This window comes from Geospiza fortis, unplaced genomic scaffold (genome assembly GCF_000277835.1).
Source record: "Geospiza fortis unplaced genomic scaffold, GeoFor_1.0 scaffold292, whole genome shotgun sequence".
NCBI classification, from domain to species: Eukaryota; Metazoa; Chordata; class Aves; order Passeriformes; family Thraupidae; genus Geospiza; species Geospiza fortis.
In genome coordinates this window covers 654,961-677,233 of record NW_005054482.1, presented here as the reverse complement: position 1 = coordinate 677,233, position 22,273 = coordinate 654,961, and the positions used below count along the sequence as shown (strand labels likewise).

The 22,273-nt window shown below is 43.1% G+C and overlaps 1 protein-coding gene across 2 annotated transcripts in view; it reads right to left on the bottom strand.

Annotated features, from left to right (window-relative positions):
• SOX5 (SRY-box transcription factor 5) overlaps positions 1-22,273 on the bottom strand; it is a 274,532-nt gene that overhangs the window by 126,345 nt on the left and 125,914 nt on the right. For both annotated transcript variants that reach the window (XM_031063130.1, XM_031063131.1), the window contains exons 5-7: positions 20,803-20,889; positions 7,170-7,342; positions 4,533-4,601 (exon numbers count right to left, since the gene is read on the bottom strand). In XM_031063130.1, the coding sequence (XP_030918990.1) occupies positions 4,533-4,601; positions 7,170-7,342; positions 20,803-20,889 (329 nt within the window). The remainder of the gene's footprint in view (positions 1-4,532; positions 4,602-7,169; positions 7,343-20,802; positions 20,890-22,273) is intronic.

The window sequence follows — 22,273 nt, the reverse complement described above, 5'->3', positions numbered from 1 at the left end:
AGCAGCGTTTTTGCTGCCTGCTGCTTTGAGATCTTAGTTTTACATTATTGGCAACCTGCAGTGTTCCAAGATCTTGAGCTGGGCTCTCCAAAAAAAATTTTGACTAAAAATCAGAACAGATTAGAAAACAGCATTTGGCCTCTGTTTTGTTTGCCTTCTAATTTTGGAACTTGTAGTGCTCATGGTTTCAGATTTTGCCTGGAAATCTGAGAGTTGGAAGTTTACATTTGGGAGAAATGAAAGCTGGCATTTTTGTCATCACATGACTCCAAGAGCTGGGGCTTGAGGGAAAAACATAAAACATTGTCAGGTTTTCCACAAAATTGTGAGATTAGCAGTATCAGTTTTATCACAATTTAGGCTGCAAGGTTGACCTATTTTATCAACAGTGCCCTACTGAATATGAATTGCTTTATGAATTTTAACAACCATATTTCATTTTAAATACAGTTCAATTAAAGTGACACTTGTCAGTGAGCTCCCAGCAAAGCCTTCCATCAGCATCCTGGGCCAGGCTTTGTCTCTGGGCTGCAGGGGCCCTCCCAGCCCCGTGGCTCAGGGACACCCTGGAACGAGGGGTGACACCATGGGCACCTCCCAAGCTTCTGCCCCTCTGTGCCCGGCTGGGATGGGAGCTGCAGAGCCCCACAATGCCCCAGGCTCCTGGGGAAGGGCACCAGGGAGAGACTGGGGCCCCACAGAAGAGGAGCGGGTTACCAGGAGAGCTCCCTTGAGGACAAAACTGAGCTGAAGCCAAGAACTTGCTGAGCTGTACCAGTGTTGGAACCCAGGAAATTCCCCTGGCTGCCCTGGAGGGCTCGAGCCCCTGCCCAGGACCCCTGTGCCTTTGATTCAGCCCTTGGAAAAAACAACTACCAACCTTATCTGAAAGATTACAAGCCACGAAAGTTTAAGTAGAATGATAGTGAATTTATCACAGGGTGAAAACCAGATTTTTTGTGTTTGTTGGAATGGGGGTTCAGGGGGCAAGATGAAGGAATCTGGGCGTGTCCAGCCTTTCTCCTCCTTCTTCTTCTTGGCCTCCATCTTCTGCAGTGATGTTGGCACTTTGGGATTGGTTTAGAGTAGAAGCTCACTGTCTAACATAGGTGATGGGTATTGGGAAGTCACTGTAAACATGTTATATGTCGTTTTTAGTATAAAGGGGGCGGCCAGAGAGCCTCTGTCTGTCCTGCTAAACAGACCTAAGTTGGGCCGGAGAAATAATTTTATAGATAAGATACAATAAGCAACCTTGAGACCGAGAAATGAAGAGCCCTGACTCCTCCTTCAACTGCTGGGCTGGGAAAAGAGACTTTCTAACCTATCTTGGGGTCACTCTGAGCAGCTAAAGCCCTGAGATTCCAGGTATCAGCCTGTCCTACAATTTCTGCCTCAAATACAGCCTGAAACCTTTGGGGGTGCTGATGCCCAAGGGCTGTGCAAACCCACATTCCAGCTGCATCCATGGCAGAACAGCAGGGCCAGGGGTGCAGGGAGAACAGCACCAACACTCAGAGGCAGAAACCTCACACACAAAGATTGGGCAGAGCAGAAAGCAGTGCGCGTGGGGGGCTGCATCCCAAAGTGCCATAAAAAACAGGGAAGGGCTAGTTAATTATTCAGAGAAACTCAAATTAGGTCTAGAACATCTTGAAAAGTAGAAAAAAAATTATAAACATCTGCCAAAACACAAAATCCCGTCTAGATCCTATTTTAGTATTTTGAGGTCGTACAGATTCTCAAATTTAATCTAATCTGCAGCTTTCCTCCAGCTTACTTAACTCTCTTTACAAAGTCCTTGTTTTCTGTTTTAGTGACACCACCTTCCAATGAACTCAGCAGAGATGGGCTTGGAAAAGATGTGTCACTTAGACTCGCATGCCAGGCATGTTTTTCTGAGCCCAAGGAACTAAAGCATCTTTCTCCAGCATCCCAGAGGTGCTGGTTTAACTGAGCTGCAGTTCCACGGAGCATCTGCAGCCCTCTGAGGAGGAGAGGGACTCTCAGCCTCTCCCTGGTTAAGGATTGTGTGATGGGCTAAGGAGAAAGGGAGCTGTTTCCAAGTTAGCACACGGAGAGAAAGGACTCATAAATCATGGGGTCAGCCAGGTTATGCTTTTTTCTAACCTTAGGGTATTATGCTTTCAATACAATTTTTCAGTGGCTTTTTTCTGTGTAATAATTTATATGGAATTATGGCAACTCTTACAAGCTTGGAAAAAAATTGGCTCAAGTAAAACGATTCCTTTGTCATAAATAAGTTGAGTTCATAGCTACAGCACAATCACTCAGCTGCACCTAAGTCAAACAGTTATCCACTCTTTGTAGGAATATTTCCCTGTCAATAAATCTCATGCTATTTCAAGACTTCAGGGCAGTGTGACAGAAGCCTGTTAGATTAATTAGGGCAAGGTCAGGAAAGCTGAACTCACAGCTACATTCTTGTCACAGTTTTCTTCCACCTCCCATAACCCATAGGCTGACTGTAAACTCACTGACCATTTTAAACACAGGCACCTTAGGGGGACTTCATTGCCTTAATTCATATCCAAAGGACGATTTCTTTGAGAATTGTTTCTTCTCTGACAGTCACTAGCTGAGAAGAAATGTTTTGCTTTTTGTTCCCTGTCAATAAGGATGTTTTTTGTTTTTAAATGGTTTTCCCTTCAGAGTTATGGGCTTCAGGCAGGGTTCATGAGACTTCAGGATCATACATGGAACTGCCCAGACTGCCTGTGCAGTATCAGCCAAATTTCACTACAAACAGATCATCTCTGTGGGAATGAGAGAGCAGCACTGTCTCCCTGCCTGCTCCATTCCTGACCTTTCCAGCCTGACCATCCAAAAGGAGGGTGCCACAAATCCAATGGGGTCTGTGTGAAGCGGACCCTGGAGGTGAAATCCTGACCTCAGCAGGGTCAATATTTCATCTGCAATCCCTTGAGCCAGAGCCCCAAATCATTCCTGAGGATTGCAGCTTCCATCAGATGGGACTTGGCTGACTTTCATTTACTACTGACTTAGGTCAAACTTGGACCAGGGATCAGGAGATGAAAGGCTCTATATCTCATTATCAATAACCAGGGTTTTCTTCACTACCCCTAAAAACAACATACTTCATTCTTATCTACAGGGCATTAAAACTTAAAAGGGTTGGGGTCAAATTACATTACTTCAATTTATTTATATTCACTGCTTATAAAACAACTTCCTCTCTCGCTGCCATAGCTAAATGCTAAAAATACAAATATTTTCCTTGCTGTTGTACAGGTTTTGCTATTGTTTTTCTTTTAAAGTCTTATTAAAAATGCAGCAATAAAGAAAATCCCTCCCACACACAAATTAGGAAGCAGAAAAGAGTACAGAGGTCGAGGCCAAATCAAGCCTTACCAATCTCAAAATTATTTTCAGCAAAGCACATTTTGTATAGAAGTTGCCTTATAACAGAGGGATGGACCTTCCCAGGAGTTTTTCTATAAATGCCCAAGTCCAGATATGGACAGAATGTCCCTGGAATGACAGAGCCAAGTTTTCTTCCAGTAGGGAGCTCCTCTGATCTGCCTGGAATTAGGTTTTGTTAAAAGGCTTACAACTGTGATTGACAATTTTAGGCAACTCCCTCTGAAATGCTGATGAAAAGCTTTGGAAGGAGAATCCTGCTGCTACTGAACAAACAGAACCCAGTCTACAGCAGCCTGCAATGCTCTGTACAAAACTGCATGATTAAACAGCCAGAGATCCCACCCTGGTCCCAGGTATCTGTAAAGTCAAACCCGTCCTTTGTTATTCCATGGATTATGTTTATTAACCATTCCTGTTATTCCACAGGCAAGCAGATTTGCACTGTTCCCAAAACAGGGGCATACACATGGAAGAAAAATAATGAAATACAGTCAATGGCATGAAAAGAAACTTCTGAATACAGTATGAAGTTTACTGGGTATGCTGGTTTAACAACTTCTTCTACTCCTGGGAATAAACCTGCAGGTACCTGAAACTTACACAGCTGCTCTCCTGAATCTAACCAGCCCTTTGGCCAGCTTCTCACTCACACAATACTTCTGCATAAATAAAAAATTCCAGTTTCACAACACCTCAGGCAGGGGGAAGAAGGTGCACTTGATTATCAATCACTGAAGATTATCAATCACCTCAGCAAAGCCTCAAACACAGAGCTGTAGGACACTGGTTCCAAACAAACTCTTTCTGGCAATGCTTTTGTCACTCCTGAGGAAAGAGGATTGGTCCTGCAAATGCCTGAATTATTTTATATTATATCCTGCTTGCATGACCAGCTCCTCTAACAACTTCTTCCCGACCCTACAAAAACCGTGCTAATCATATAAAGCCTTCCAAAACCTGACCTTTTTTTTTGCTAAATGACAGGTAAAATCCTCTTGTGTTTCCATGAACAAGATGCCAGCCAACTGCAGAGATTCTTAAAGAAACTGTGGCAACAATGGCTGAGGGAAAGCGTGGGGAAGGGAAAGGAAGAGTAACAGGGGTGTGGGAGGAGACGTGTCTCTGACCTGGATCTGCTGCTGAAGAAGGTTAATTTTGTGCTGCTGCTGCAGAAGCTGCTGCTGTTGTCTTGCAATCTGTGAAGAAATTGCACAGAAGAAACATGAGATAGGGATCACCATTCCCAGAGTCCATCCACAGGAAGCTCTGACCCTGCTTAGTTCTTCAAACCTCTCCTGTGAGCTAAGGAACCTCCGAGGGCAGAGGCTGCTGCTGAAGCAAGGGACGCGTGTTCAATTCATTGCTAACACCAGTGGGAAAGGGACTCTTGTGGAAAATGCTGTGCTGTGCATAAGACAAGGACCTATGCAGAAATCTTACTGAAATGGCACTGCCAAAATTCCCCAGGAGAGAGAACAACACCAGCAGAGAAACCAAAAAGTGCTGGAGAAGGGTAGAAAAAGCAAAAAAGTAGGATGGCCAGAAATACTTTTCTGCTTGGCACCACCTGCTCAGAAAGTTTTTAAAAACCAGCAATCTGACACCATGGAGCAAGGTTCTTAGTGTACTTTTATTAATGTAGCAACAGGCACAAAGAGACTGGAAGTGAGCTTGGAAAAATCCCTGGCTCTCCAATGTGTGTATCAGCTGCAAGGAGCTGAGGGGCAGGCAAGGCCACAAGGCTCAACATGAGCCTGCTTTGTGAAGCCCTTCTAAGGCTCCTCTCAAAGCCAAGTGCCTTTTCCAGAAGGACTTCCACCCTCCCTCTCCCTAAATCCCTGCAAATGCTGCTGGGGACACATTTTACACCCATGAAGGGAAAAACCAGACACTAGCAGAACGGAGTTAAGAGCTCTAAAGGCTGGAGGGAGATAAACCATCCTTGAACTTAAAAAGCAAGAATGGAGCCTTTCTTTTAGAAAGAAAAATAATTTTTATCACTACATTTTTTCAGAGTTTGGGTATTTTAATTTCTGCATAATAAAGAAATAACAGAATTTCTTCAATTAAAAGAAATCCTAGTTATCCTAATTTCTCTTTGCCTTTTTCTACTGTCTTCATTTTCTTTTTCACTTTCAAATCCCTGTGGCACTGGTGACTTTAGGAGGCAGGGTGAAGGGAATAGCTGGTACAGGATGTCTCCCGGTGAAAGAATTGCCAATTCCACCTTCACTCCTTCCCCTACCTTTGCTGTCCTAACAACAGCAGGATGCAAATTCTGCAGCTCAAGGTAAGTCACTTCTGTTCTCCCCATGTGGGAGTTCAGGCCAAAATAAGATAAGGTTTTTAAATAATTAAATTAATAATTTTAAATCATTAAAACCAGGGGAAAACAAGGCTTAAATGTCTGAAGGTAGCAGCAGTGCCTTAGAAATCTTAAGACTTGCTTAAGTACAATACCGACACTGAATATGACAACTATGACAGATTTCAAAGAATTTTGTGAGTTTAAAACTCACAGAGCTGCAATTGTGTGATAAAATTTTAAACTAGATATCTAAATATTCTCTGCTTGCGTTCAAGTACAAAAGCAGACATTAATTTCTGTTAAAATCTGCCCAGTGAAATCTGTGAGAAAAGTTAAGTTTTTGCCTAAAATGTTGTGTGTCCATGTGTGCCCATTGGAAATGATCACATGTGAAAAGCATGTTTGCATTTCCAGTGAAGGGCACATTTGCAAAAACTGAAAATCAAGCCTCTCAAGTGTAGGAAAAAAAAAGTCACACTTGTTCACTGACTTTATATTATTCTCTGCTTTTTTCCATGGTTGGCAAAACCCAACCTCTTCATGTCTCACCTTACAATGCAAGTGCTGCATTTTGTTCTTTTTATACCTGCTCAGTACTTCTGAATTAAAGCGGCTTTGGGGGATTATTCAGGAGGGCTGGATGTGCCTGTTTATTTACAGACAGTTCAAAAACCCTAACAGTAGTGAAGGTAACACAGAACTGCAGAATATTGTGAGTTGCAAGGGACTCACAGGGAGCATCTAGCCCAACTCTTGGATGAAGAGACTGACCCCACAGCCTTGGTGTCCCAGACATCTTTTATGAAAAATCCTTTCCTTAGGATTTTTCCTCCTGAGAAGCTGAGAGGCCTCAGGAACAAAATGCAAACAATGGTTATCTGCTGCTGTGGAATGCAACAGGTGCATCTGTGATTGGTCTCATGTGGTCGTTTGGAATTAATGGCCAATCACAGCCCAGCTGGCTCAGACACAGTGTCCGAGCCACAAACCTTTGCTATCATTCTTTCCTTTCTATTTTTAGCTTAGCTAGCCTTCTGAGGAGAACCTTTTCTTCTATTCTTTTAGTATAGTTTTAATGTAATATATATCATAAAATAATACATCAAGCCTTCTGAAACATGGAGTCTGATCCTCGTCTCTTCCCTCACCCTAAGACCCCTGTGACCACCATCACACCTTGGCATTGCTGGCAGCAGGCTCTGCACAGCTCCAAGATGGATCTATTGCAAATTAAATTTGCAAGCATTAACACCCCTCTATAACCTGTTAAATCATCTATGATTAGGATTAAACTGTAGAGCATTCTCCTGACGTGTTCTTGTTCAAACCTTTCCCCCTTGGAGAACAAACGGAAAAGACCCTGCGTGCACTTTTCGGGTATGGAGGCTAAAGCCAAGCTGCTGGGCAGCCCTTGCAGGGAGTGGCTGGAGCTGCAGGCAGTGCAATGACCACTCACCTGCTCCTGCTGCTGCTTGGCCAGCTCCATTTGCTGCCGCTGCTTCTCGATCTGAGACGCCGCCAGCTTCTTCTGCTCGTCGTGGGCTGCCAGCAGCTGCTCCCTCAGGCTGGTCAGCTGGTTGATCATGCCCATGAGCTGCCTCTCCTTCTCAGCCAGGCTCTCTGGAGTCCCTGGGCATCACATGGTGGGGGAGAAAGAGAAGAGAGAACGTTTAGAGCCATGCAGCTCTTTTATTTTCTCTTGATTTTGCAGCTCTACTGCAAGCAGAGTTTCAGGAGAGGCAAAGAGCAGCAGCAGACTGCAATATGGTGCACACAAAGACCTGCTCCTCTACAGGAAAATGAGCCATGGAGGGTAAATCTGCACACAGGCTCTGATCTGGGGTCCCCCTTCAATGGTTCTTTGCACTGCCTTTCTGTCAGATTAACAGAGGGAAATAATACTGCCTGTTTTGAGGAAGTTTCAAGTTTTAAACACTGGGGATCAAAAGCCCAACCCTTCCAAGTTTGTAAGACAACAACATTTATGGCAGAAACTTAGGAAAAAGATGCAGTTTCTGTAGTGTCAAAGCATTGATGTAATGTAATTAACATCCCTCTATAACCTGTTAGATCATGCACATCCCTGATTAGGATTAAATTATACAGTATTTAAACTGTCAGTAACTCCTACTGCTGTTGCTGCCACCAAGGTACAATTTCAAGGGACAAATTCTTTTATAAACATATCCAAAATGTGAGTTAAACCCAACTCATCACCACTCTCATTTGCACTGTTGTTAGACGTTTTTTATGGTGGAGTTCAGCCGACACACACAGAGGAAATCACTACCTCACTTTTCATAATCATGCTGAAGAAGTGATTTTTCTACCCAGAAGGACAGTGGTTATAAGGGAACATTCTTCTGCCAATGTCACCAGTGCTCTCCAAGTGGAAATAAAAAAAAAAAAAGGAAAAAGAAAAAAAGTTGGCGACTCCAGCAAGCATGCTCCTAGCCAACTATCCAACTATCAGTCAGACATGGAGAGAGCTACTGGTAATAGCTCATTTAGCCTTCCCCCCTGCCAGTGCAGGAATGTTCCCTGCAATATTTCATACAGCCTGCTAGACTGGATTGAAATGGCTGTGATGGTGAATCCTCTGCTCTTGCTCTGAAAGCCCTTGAGGTGCCACTGGGAGGGCTCTTTGCTTGATATTTAGCTTAATTTCCTTTTTTTTGTTACTTTTACCTAATTTCAATGATATGATCCCGAGCAACATCCCATTTGCTACATCAGCCAAGTGCAAGCATTTAAATCCATTTGTAGACAGCCATATGCAGGTGGAAAACCACACAGAATCACCAGAAAAAACGTGACAGGAGAAATGCAACTGCATTGTTTTTCATTAGGGTTCTAGAAATTTCTGTGAAAATATTCTCACCACACAACAAAGAGCTACAGCAGAATATTCTCAGATAAAGCCTCCAGAAAAACTGTGGTACAAGCTGGAAACTTGAGAAACACACTGCAACAGAAAGCATAGGCCTTTAAACCTGTTCTGCTAAAAGCTGTGAGAAGGAATGGAAGCCAGTGCTAAAACACTCCCAGGGCTGAAGAAAACACTTCTAACTCTGAGCTTTCCTTCCAGCACTGGAGACAGAGAGCTGCTACAAGCCATGCATTTGCCACCTGGCCATGGAATTAATCAGAGGTTTCCACTGCCACTCTTGCATCCTTTATTTGTTGTTCCCCAGGAGAAAGGTGCAGGGTTTCCAAGGGGTGCAGAATTGTTCTAGGAGGCAGCCCCTGCCTGGCCTGCCCACGTGGGTTTACCATAAAGCTCCTCCAATGGAGACTGCCATGCACAGCTACTGCCACTGAAACACCTGAGAACAAAATATTCTGCATTTATTTATCTATTCAGCAGATATTTTATTCCTAACTTTCACTGAGGGTGGATGCAAGCACGAGAGAGAGGGGAAGAACGTCCTACAGACAGAAGGAACACACAGCATTGCCTCAGCCCCTGAGTGAGGGCAAGCAGAAAGAAATCACTGTCAAACACACCAACACTCAGCACTGCTGCTTCACCCCTGGATTTGCAGCTCCTACAGCAGCTTTCAGCTGGGAATCAAAAACCCCTTTGTAAAGTTAAATTAATCCCCATCTTTAAGTTAATCTGAAAGGTGGAAAACTGTTTCCACATGTGTGAAGTGACAGGCAGAGAGCTCACAGTTCCCAGGAGAGGCAGAAAAGCCGTGCTGCTCTCCAGGCTGGGGCTGGGCTCCCTGGGAGGGAGCAGGGCACAGGCAGGGACAGGGACATCCCACCAGCCTGCCTGGCTGGCACAGGGCAGCAAAACCCTGCAGCAGCTCCAGCTGAGTGCCAGGAGCAAAGTGCAGCCTGCAGCTCTTGGTGCTGAGCACAGCAAGGTCAGGGATGTGCTGGAAGGGGCACAGGGGAGGCCACGGGCATCACCAGAGGGCTGGAGCTCTATTCTCAAAGAATTTCTATTCTATTCTGTATCTATTCTATTCTCTATTCTATATCTGTTCTGTTCTCTATTCTATATCTATTCTATTCTCTATTCTATATCTATTCTATTCTCTATTCTATACCTATTCTATTCTCTATTCTACATCTATTCTATTCTCTATTCTATATATATTCTATTCTATATCGATATCTATTCTATTCTCTATTCTATATCTATTTTATTCTCTATTCTATATCTATTGGCTATTCTATATCTATTCTATTGGCTATTCTATATCTATTCTCTATTCTATATCTATTCTATTCGCTGTTCTCAGAAAGGCTGAGAGACTTGGGGCTGCTCAGCCTGGAGAAAATAAAGGCTCCAGAGGCACCTTCCAGTACCTACAAGAAGCTCTTAAAGATGGGGACAAACCTTTTAAGCAGGGCCTGCTGTGACAGGACGGGAGGCAATGGTTTAAGCTAAAAGAAAGTCAATTTAGGTTAGAAATAAGGAAGCAGTTGTTTACAGTGAAGGTGGTAAAACACTAAAATAAGTTGCCCAGAGAAGTGGTGGATGCCCCATCCTTGGAAATGTTCAGTTTTCAGGGCTTTGAACAGAGGAAGTGTCCCTGGGCACTGCAGGAAGACTTGCTGACCTTCCGACCCAAGCCATGACTGTGAGCTCAGAGCAAGCAGTGACTGCCAGAGCAGACACCAACAGCACACTGCAGCCAGCCACACATCCACTCACTCTCTTCATTATTATTATTCCGTTCTTAAAGACAATCTGAAATGCCCACAAGGGGTGTTTTATATCCTACTTACCAAGTACAATGCATTATTCCTGGGGTTTATACAGCTGGAGTGAAAGTAGCCTGACAAAAGGCAGACTTCTTGCATTATATTTCTGGAGCTATTTCAGTTTGCTAATAAACCAAAAGGGAAAATTTATCAGCATCAGCTTTATAAAAAAAAAATCTTCTCTTGGAGAATACTTCCTGGAAAACATGGCTCAGTAGGTGCTTTTTTTTCCCAGGACTAAGCCATCCTTCCAGTAACTGGAATAGTACTTAATGATAATTTCAATCCTTTGAGGTAATAATTCCTTGCAAAGTAAGTACTTGGATAGCCATACTCTCAAGTGACCTGCACAAAACCAGAGGCAAAAAAAAAAAAAGGATCAGCTGTGTGGCTCTAATGAGAGATGGGGAATTCTGTGCCATTTCCCCTTGTCTTATTCACACATCCATGGAAGCTCCACTGATGATGAATCATAGTTTTGACATATCTTGCAGGTAACTGCTGGCTTGTAAATGTGTGAAAATTAAAAAAAAAAAAGGGAAGCACTTGAATCAGACAGTCTTGATAATAATGTTAAATGTTTGCATTTACTTTAAGTTTGGTTGTTTCTTATGTTAGCCTTATTACCTAGCACATCTTTTCTATAATTATTTTTCTTACATGGTCAACAAAAGTGCCATTTCACATTGCCATGGCCAATCATGTATTCCTTTGCAGAACATACAAAGGCCAAAGCATGGACAGTGTTATTTATTTATTGGTGAGGTGAGGCCAACAGTGGGGTCACTACATAAGTACAATCAGTGCCAGGAATTTTTCCTGGTGCAGCAAAAACCACTACAGAGTTATGAGCTCCAGTTGGTTCTGCACCCTTTTCTAGATGCCGTAGGCAAACAAGGATGGTGGACTTTTATCCTACCCTCACTATTTTCTCTGTGTGAACCTGCACGAGATCCAAACCTGTATCATGGTCTGAAGTGTCTTGGCAGCCAAGGGATTTCCACTTAAAGAATCCTGCAGCTCACAGGGCAAAACACGTCAGTATTTTAAGCAACTAAGCCAACAACAAATAAAATAAAGACAGCTGCTCAAACGATGCCACTCAGGAATTAATGAACTATCCACAGGGCTGCTGACCCTGCTGGAACTTGGGAGGGGTGCAAACCCCTGTCCCCAGCAGCCACCTCCAGCTGACAGAAACCCCAAGTGTTCATCACTGCAGGGCACACCTTGACAGCAAGCTGGACCACTCCACAGAGGTTCTGAGTGAGAGCCCCAAACAATGCCTCAAGAACTGCTCTGAATTACCCTGAGAGCCCAGACAAACAGATACTGCACATTTCATGTCTAACAAAGCCTTTAACCACCTGCCCTTCAGGAGGTTGCTGTGGGTGCTCTCTGTGCTCCATCACTGCAATGGCAGAACATGGATTTTCCACAACTGATGGGAACAGCTCGGGCAAAGGGCCATCAAAGCACACACTGCAGGTTGGTAGCTGCATAAAGAACCGAGAAAAGATGCTCTCCAGATGTGTCAGCTTATCCTCTATCACCGTGAACAGAAACTCAGGAAAAACCCCATGTTTGTGGATGCAGCACCCACAGCAGATGGCAATAAAAGAAGACTCAAATTAGCGGCATTCTAGGCAAACCTAAACTCCATCTCAGATCAACACTACCCATAATAGTGTTTAAAGTAGTAGAAGAAATTTACTCAAATGTGAAATAAACTATTACACATTCTTAGTTCTGATTCACAGGCTCAGACTGGCAGTGACAGTAACATTTTAATAAACATTAGAATGAAGACACCAATATGACCAAATGACACACTTAAAGTGAGAAAAGGAACAGGAGAAACCTTGGCATACCCACCCAAAACAGAACCAGAGCAAAAAAAAGGCAGAGGAACTGCTTCTGCGATCAAAACAGTAAATACTTTGTTATAATTTATTAGACAGAATGAGAATGTAAATGAGAAATTGGGAAAGCCAGTATTTTCTGTAACAGGCATTTTCAGCTTTTGCAGCAAATGCTGAGGCAGTGGGAGTGTTTGCTGCCAGCCAGCCGAGGGATGTGTGTGCCCCAGGGGCAGGGCTGTCCCCAAACCCTCTGTCCCCTCCCCAGGAACTGCTGGGGATGCTGCTCTGAGCACACTCACCCACCCAGGCACTGAAATCCACCTGCCAAGCCAGTTTATGCTGTCACAGGGACTGCCTCAACAGCTTTTGAACTGTCAGGATCTGTCTTTCAAAGGGAAATCAAAGAAAACAATGTGCGAGTACAAAGGCTGGAAGACATAATAATATTGTATTATGTTCGTATCGTTAGCTGTGGTTACAAAAGGGAAAAAAAGCCTCCTGTATCTACAAAGTTTTCTATGGGGGAAAAACTCATTAAATGGAAATAAGAATATTTTGAAGTGCTCTGTATTCGAATGATGCTAAGATCTATAATAATAAAGCATTTTTTAATTTCAAAGCACCACCTAATTGATCTTCTTAAAGACTGTTTGCAGGTATTAAGGTGATGGCATGCATTATGTTTTTCAAGAGCAAACTGAAGCACAAAGTTTTTAGCAACTCTCTGAAAGTCATTCTGCACTTTATGTGGTGTAGGAGGTTTTATTGCTGGCCCTGATGAAGTCACCAGCAGAACTATTGCAGCAAGGCCAAGAATTTCCCCACTGACTTTTAACAGTAATACACGTTAAATAGATAATTAAGTCTGTGTTTGACCCAGTTGGAGACTAGGTAGGGTTTCAGCCAAGGGGACCCTTATGAATGAAGCAATTATTGATGTCATCCAGCCCATGGAGCAAGAGCCCTGCCACAGCACAGCCTCTGTGACTTTGATGTAAGAGCCCTGAGACACGGGCTGAGCTGCAGCCCATGCATGAGCTAAACACTGAGTCACCTCCAAGCAGTTCCTGCAACGCTCTCCTTTTTCAGCAGGCTTTTTTAGCCAGCAAAGGTTACAGTTTTGATACACAAATGAAGGTTTTTCAAACCGAATAATCTATTAATCAAGCTGTCCTCAGAAAGAATAAAATCCTACTAGTCCTAACTGTATCAAATCCAAAGAATAAATAAAATTATCAGCAGTTCATGAAATAACTATATTTTCTAGAGGGTTTTCCTACAGCATCTTTCCTCCACAGTATCATTCTCATCCCAGTCTCAACTATTTTTTCCTCACTCCTTGTACTACTTTTAACCTTGACATTATTAGACATCTAAACCCAACAATACTTTGCTTAGTAAGGAAACCAGAAAAGTAAAACAGACAGGTTACCGAGTGTTCTTCTACTTTAAAGCAAGCTAATCTGTGTCATGCTCTCCCTAAATAAAAATTTTAAAATCTATTTATGACATAAATGTAAAGAGGAGTATTCCCATTCGTGCTGCTGACATCACCTGCAGTCACACACGAGGCAGTGAGGAGCTGGTGTTTCCTCCAGGAAAAGCAGGCTGAGAAACACATCTAAGTGGCTGAGGTAAATTCACAATTTAACATCTTTCCCCTGTTTTAAAGAGCAATGTGAAATGTTTATGGCCAAGCAGTGGGACTGCACTTTAAATTCTGTACCTGCTGGGATGGGGGGGTCTGTGCTTGGGAACTTGTGCTGATGCTGCTCTGATCAATACTGCAGAGCTTCACTATGGACTAGAACAGAGCTTCTCAGGCCTCTGAACCCTGCAGCTGTCAGGACAAAACTGGCATTTTTCATTGAGAATTTAAGCCAACTTTGCTACACAATGACTGCATCTTACAACTACCCACCTTGCTAAATTCAACTATTTCATCTTATTGCTGGGGCGAGTCAGTGTAACGAAAGAAAACTTTCTGACTGCTTTTTTACTTGGCAAGCCACAGGCTCCGGAAACAGAAACAAGGAAAGAAAAAGTGCACAATTCACACTGATTTGCCTGTACCCACAGATTTATGTAATGAATCTTTTGTTTGACAAGTAAAAATCCGCTGTAGGACAGCGAGATACAAGGAAGGTTTTTATTTCAGCAGACAGACAATCTTTTATGATTTTAGAGCAAGGTGAAGAATGAGTAAAACCAAATTATGAGCAATTACCCTCTTTTGCCATTACCAGCCTCAAGAACTCATATTCTGTGGGGAAAAAGAAGCTCAGCTGCCTGCTGTGCACCGAACCAGCACTTTGGTGTCTCAAGGCTGGAAAGAGGCTGTCACTGAGCACTCCTCATTTGCTGTCAGGAAGAAGTTTTGGTACAGCAGACCACAAACAAGGCTTGGTATTCAACCAGGTTAGCAACTCATTGTCAAGGTTACAAAAGGAACAGACAACTCTGTTTGTGCTGAGACTCTTTCTCAGAGGTTACTCATTGTTTCACTGTCTAGACAAGTTAGAACTAGGCTAGGAAAATAGGAGTCGCTGCTGGAATTTTATGCAGCAGCAGGAAAAAGAGTAAAAAGTGTGTGTGTGTATATTTGTTTTGTTGTGACAAGCTGGCAGCTGTAGCTCAGTGACATTCAGCCCTATCAGGTAATTTTAGAACCATGAAGCACAGCTTTAGGACCCTTTTGTCAACCAGCTCTCTGAACAATTTTTAAATACAGTGGGTTTGGCCCCCATATGTTCAAACATAGTCATTGGCATTTACTACCTCAATTAGTTCAATTTCATTCCGTTATCTCTATCAATAATCACATCTTAAAAATAAAATTAGAACCTGACTTTTTGAGACCAAGTTAAATACCTTTATGTACAAAAATCCAGAACAACCTGAATTAGCTGCTTTGCCATAAAATAACATTTTTAGATGCTTTAAAAAAGATTCCTCCAACCCTCCCTTCCCCATGCACAGCCCTCAGCCAACCTCCCATTCTAGGTCAAATAGGAGCAGCTCCATGCAGCCACCACCTCTCCCCCAGGCTTCCTTCTGGCCTGGAGAAGTTCTGTGTTGGCTCAGCCAGCCCTGGCTGCCTCTCTGCAGCCTGAGGGCACCACACTGCCCTGTGACCAACCTGCCAGATTTCCTCCTGAAACTCAGGATCCCCTGGCTGCACCTGGGCAGGATCCCGTGCACCCCAGCACTTCTGGGATGTTAACAAAGCACTAAAGCTCCATTGGCAATTTGCTGCTATCAAACCCCTCCAAAAAGTAAACACAAAGAAGACGACACCAAGTAGGTTGCAACAAATACTGAATTTATAGTGAAATATTGAATTTATAGTGAAATGCTGAATTTATCGTGGTTAAAAGCTGACAATCCAACATACCTCATTCACTTATGACTCTCATCCTCCTTCTCTTGCCACTCCACTTACAATACTACTCACAGAAAAAAAAAATAATGCAGAACACCCAGAGCTGACACAAGTTTGCAAACATTTTTGAACCCTTAATTTGCAAATGGAAAATTGACACATCTCCTGGGGATCTGCGCTGCATTAGTCAAAGGTTTAAACCCAGTGTATTCCCCATGAATAATCTCTCTCCCTTTCCCCCTCCTTCTTCCTGTCCACATGTAAATGCAGAATTTCTTGTCTTTAGTTTACAGATTATGTGATCCAAAGTGTCACTCACTGGATTACTGCACATAACCTGAGCACTACCCAGAGCTTACTTGCCTTCAACTTGTGCAGCATTACTTAACTGGAATTATCCCTCACAATCCATACAGGAATCTGCACAGCTCACTTATCTCAAGATTCTGTGTGTCACCTACCAGATTATCCCTGTTAATCCATACATTGAATCTACATAACATATGTCTTTAATTCAGGGGCTCTGATGAGCTATAGTATCGCTGAATGGATTATTTCTCTTTAGCCATCATTGGCAGCCCTAAAACCCCTCACTGCCGACTCTCTGGTGCCCCATCCCCTGAGCACAGGGGCACAAGCAGAGTCTGCAGCAAGCACAGCTCCATCTCTCATCACACCAGCCTGGCAGCACCTGCACTGACACTCCCTGGGGCTGGAACCCAGCTCCTCACACAAACCAAACCTCTGTGAGATGTGAGCTGCAGAGCAGGGCTGGGAGGCTAATCTCACTTTCCATAAATCTGTGCTCACTCCAGAGTCACCCTGAGACCTGGAACCCAGCTCCCCATACAAACCAAACCTCTGTGCTCTGGTGAGCTGCAGAGCAGGGCTGGGAGGCTAATCTCACTTTCCATAAACCTGTGCTCACTCCAGCACAGCCTCCAGAGTCACCCAGATTTCCATGGACACAATGAAGAGCTGACTTTAACCCAATCCCTTTCACAGGGAGTACGGAGAACTTCACCTGAGCTGTTTACAAACTCACCCACACAATACAAAAGGTCTTTCAAACTACAACAAAAATACATCACATTCAGACCTGCCCCCTCTTTCTTGAGGCACAATCTCTGTTAACAATGCCTTCAAGAGAAAACCAGCTCAGAAAGATTGGAAACAGAAGTCTGTTCAACCTTTTGTACCACACACCTATTCAAAATTAGCTAAGTGGGGAACATAAAAAATATGCCTTGCTGTGTCTTGCCAAGTTTCAGTAGAGAGATGGACAAGATTAGCAGCAAGGCTTTGTGCACATCAAGGGAGTTTTAAGAGGAGTTCTCATCATGGTTAAAGCTGCCTCACTCACCCCAGTGTGAGCAAGGCTGGACAAGCCACCTGAGGCCCAGCACCAGTGAAAGAGAAGCTTCATTCTACAATTTAATCAATAAGTTATTTTTTTAATAGAAATTATCACTGATAATTAAGACATAAATGTATTTTGATACCTTCCCTAGAGACACTGGAGGACAGCAGCTCCTTTCCTGTTGCAGTGCACAGCTAACAAGGCAGTTACACTGACAGCAGAAAAGGGGCTGATTCTCCTTCCTCTACACCACCACTTTGAGACCTGAAGATCTCTCTGCTCCACTGAATCCAATAAAATGCATTATCCAAGGATAATCCAGAGGCCTTTTGAGCTCTGGTTTTGAATAGGATGGATATAAGTTTGAACAGGCTTTAACCAAGTCAATATACAGTTTTACAGCTTCACTATAAATACTTCAGTTAAACAGCACTTTTGTAGGTTTTGCTATACAGCAACTTGTTTTAAGCACAGTAAAAATTCCATAGATATCAAAACACAGAATTTCTTAAGAAACCTCTAGTGTTAAAATTGTAATTTAGCCCCAGACTCTCTGAACAAGCACAGGTATTTGAGTTACAGTTTCTACAGACATGAAAGGTTCTAGGCTTTGCCCCATTTTAAGAGCATTCCCTGGCAGTACCTTTGGGTCCAGCTGTGGAATAAAACAACCCATTTCCCTTTCAATTAGTAACTGCATGGATATAGACCCTTCTAAGTGTGATCTTCAATCTGCAGCTGCCTCTGCAGACACTCAGTGATGGCTCTTCTGTTTTATGGGTGTGCAGATGAAGAAAGGGGGGTTTAAACAGCAGCCAAAGGTGACAGAGCAACCAAGAGAAACAACTGAGTACAGAACATGGGAGCCTGGCCACTTCCAACCCCTCACCAATTTCCCTGTCTTTAATAAAATATTACTGCTCTCTAGCTTAAAGGAAATCACGTTAATAGAAAATAAAGTCTTCCTCTTCATCTCCCTTTCTTTAATCTCTCCCAGATAATAAAACTCAATGGTAATAACACAGACTTGGGCATTAACAATATGTAGCCTGGTGCTGAGCCTTTTTGCACATGATGTACTAAAACTCCCCCAGACCTAATGAAAAACACAATGAAATTTTGAACAGTTAAATGGAAAAAACTGTTCAGTGTGTAAGACAGTTGGGCAGCACAGCTCCTAGCGCTGCCCACATTCCAGGGTGTATTAAACATAAGACAGTGCTTAAATGGGGGTTTCCAAATACCACTAATAGAGAAATGAGGGGCGGAAAAAACGCAGCTGCTGGGCCAAGCACAGAGAAAGAAGTTAATTAAAAAATCACAACTGGAAAACTTGGAAACTATAGAATGACAAAAGCATTTTGCAGCATGATATACGTGTGTTTGTACACGTGTGTATGTGGGTACAGAGCGGCTCAACTTGCACACCTTTCCTGCTGCCTCACTAAATATAGCTGCAGTACAGCTGAGCCATTGTTTGTGGGCTGCTCGGGGCTGATGGTGCCATGAAAACCACATTCCTGGGCACTAAATAATCAGCCTGCCTGACCCCCCAAGAATCTGTAAGTCAAATTCATTTACCCCCAGAGGGCAATGCTCTATTGTATCCTCCCTCCTTTCCAGCCACCTAGGAACAATGGACAATAATTGCAACTGTCACGGCAGTCAGTAGGAAAAATAAACCAGTGCCTGTTTTCACAGCTTACTGCCAAACTTGATCCAAACACCTAATAACCATGCCCCCAACCACAGAACCACAGTCACACTAAAAAGCCTCAGATGTGAGCCCTTTGAACAGAGCTGCAGAACAATAACTCGACTTGTGTTCAAAATATAAAGCTAAAAACCAAAAATTAAAGCAAAGAAAAGTCTTCTTTGAGGCTGTGCTGTTGCTCCCCATCCTCTCCCCCAGGCACGACTGAAAGGACTGTTGAATTTCTCTGGTGGTAGCATATAGCTGGCTGCTGCTGCTTTCAAGTTTAGCTTGTGAAAGGGAAAAAGGGGAAGGGAGAAAAAAGATTGCCCTCCAAAAGAAAAAGATCACAGGCAGTGGGAACAGACCACCTTCTCAGTGCACAGCACTCTTCAGAGCAGCTCCACAGAGTGCAGAGGCACTGGAGAATCACTGGGAGTCCTTCTAAAGGTTCCAGTGCGTCAGGAATTAAAGAGGCTCCACACACCGTGCAAGATCTGCTGAAATGCATGCCCAAAAGTGGATATCAAAGATGTCTCCCCATACTCTCTCCCTGAAACATCCCAAAGATGCATCAGATCATGCAAAGGGTGATGTAATTTTGAAACAAAGTGCTTTTAAAACCCAGAACTGCCACGTAAGCCCAGGGGCTGCCCTTCCTTTTTGAGACCTGTTGCTTTACACACATGGAGCAGAAATGAAGAACCCAGAGTTTGGGCCTCTGGAGCCATAATAATCACCATCATCATCATCATCATCATCACAACAACCTCTCAGCCTGTTGGGGGCTGGAGCTCTGCATTCTGTTATAAAGTTATCCCACATGTGTAATGAATGTATACCTTTGAATTACAGCCTCCTGGGGAGAAGCCTGGGGAAACCAGGGGAGTATTTTCCTGTTTGGGTAAGGCAGTGGAACAGCACAGGCTAACGCTGGTGGCTTATCAGTGACAGGCTGGAAGGCCCATAGAATTAAAATAACACTTTCTCTGCATGTGCACCAACCCACAAACCTGTGAGAGCATCTTGTACTGTGTGCTTTACTGAATATTGCACACCTCTCGTGCACAGGGCCCCTAAAGCTGCCAGCACAAGGTCTGGGAGCCTGCCTGAGCGAGCATCTCCAGAGCAGGGACAACATCAGGAGATAAACATCCCAAAGTAATGGACGGAAACTAAGCCCTGTTTATAAACACAGGAGGAGAAGGGCTTAATTTTAATTTCGTTCTACTTTCACATTTCCAAAACAACGTTGGCTTGGGTTTTGCTACTCCAGATGCACGCTGCTATAAACGGGAGAAGAATCAGAGCCACTGCTTCTTTTCAGAGTGATAATGGCTGCTCTGAAAACTTGCAATTTCTGACTCGTGTGTTTTGAGTGAGTTCCTCATCATAAGCACTGCAGAGGAATTATAAAAATATTAAATTACATGAAAACAAACAACCACAGGTTCCCTAAAACGACCTAGATATATAAAATGGGGAAATATCTTGGCAAAGCAGAAACTACTGCTGCTGGAGAGTGGTCAAATTTTGTCATTTTCCTTCTGGAGTACGGCTTTAAAAGAACATGCTCTAGTGCACAGATGTTGTACGCTGTCTTTTAAAATCTGCACTGGCTAATTTCAGTACCTAGAGGTACCATTACACAAACTTTGCTCTTTTTATTCTTCCCTACGTGCTAAAAAAGAAAAAAAAAATCTACATCATCGAAATCTGCCCAAAAATAAACAAGGAAATCAGATCACCCTCAAATTCCAGAAACTGAGCTCTGCTATACTCTGGTACCACATATGTCTGGTACTGACTTTTTTTCCCCCCATCCAGCAATAGGATGTGCTCGTTTATAACAGAGAACAATATACGCAACAAAAGCTTAATGTAAATTCATTCACTTAGGGCAATACAGCATTCCATTGATTTATATGATCACAGATGGGAGTGCACACATTTCATTTAAACCCCGAATTACCGTGTTTGAAGGGGAGGGGAAGAGGAGCAGACAAAGTTCCACAAAGCCAGCGGTATCTGTATATTCATTCTCAATTTCCTTTAGCAGAGAAACAGCGTTACCTTTTATTTCTCCAAAGTTCCCTGATCCCATGGCAAGAAGCTTGTCTTTCCAGTCCTTTGATAGTAGCTTTTCAATACTGGGAGTTTCTGAGTGAAGGGGGGGAAAAAAAACGTAAGCAAATCAACATGACTGTCTCCACAATAGAACTCATTAAAAGTCTATCTGCTAAAAATAAGGCCAACCCTATTCTGGGCCCCCAGTTCGTAATGACTTCATCAACAAACTGATAACAGGGGAGGGAAGAGAAAAAAAAAAAAAAGGGAACAAAAAAGAAAAAAACTGAATGTGTTTTGTCACCTGCTGTTTCAAAACCATTAGCTTTTTCCTCTAGTGGAACAAAGCTCCGGTAATTCTGTATTACAATGGGCACACATAAACCTGCAGTTCATTGTTTTTCAATTTGGTGAACAAGTTGCTGCCTATAATGGATGCCTGTCAGTTTTTGGGTGTTAGTCTGCAGTCAAAAAATAATTATGTTGATAAAATGCGGAGTAAAGAGAGAGAGAGAAGCAAAGAATTAGCTCCTAAATCTGCTACATGTAATTATATCCCTCTGAGTCTTTACAATTACATCCACTTTATAATGTGTGTTTAAACATCGTGTGGTGGTAAGCACACTGTGGAAAGGTTTTCCAGCAACACACGCATTATAAATAATAATAAAAAGTTGGGTATGGAAAAAAGCTTCAAAAGACTGCAAAATCCAGAGGGAGAAAAGGCATCGCTTAGAATGGAAACCCATTATTTGCTCATTTCAGATTCTATCACTTCCTTTAAAAATAAAATAAAATATATTTTTTCAGTATTTTCAGGAAAAATGCAGCGAGGGTGTGGATGGGTCTGATATTTATGTCTGCAACTCTTGTGTTCTGACCTCTTTTTGTGTAGAATTTTAATGCATAAGTAAATATAAATGCTAATAAAATTCAGAGAACATTAAACTCAATTCCAAACAATATAATTGTATATTCTTGTCAGCATTTAGATGGGTACACAATTACAATAGCTTTCAATCCCACGATTAGCACTGCATTCAGTTAGAAAATGGAGTGTACTAAAAGATAAGTGTCCCAGTATGTGCCATCTAAATAACAATACCCACACTTATTATCTGGATCTAAGACATATACCGCCATTCTCCGCGCTGGTGTTTATGTGTATTTGTATTTGTTCAGGCATTTGTTTACCCCCTACCAGGAGCATAAAGGGAGCGCACGTTAACTTATCAAAGGGACCGTCTGGCCTAGAGACCGTACCATTATTAGCGACTGGTTAACTTTCCCCACAGTAAAAACCATTACGAGCAACCTTCATTATCTCGTTTGGCTAATTGCACCTCGCGTCCCCAGCCGCAGCTCGGGGCTCGGAGCCGGGCGAGCCCCGATGCCCAGGGCAACACCGTGCCAGGGATGCTCTCCTGCATCCCTCATCCACCAGCCCGTACGCTCGCAGGCAGAGGGACGGACGGAC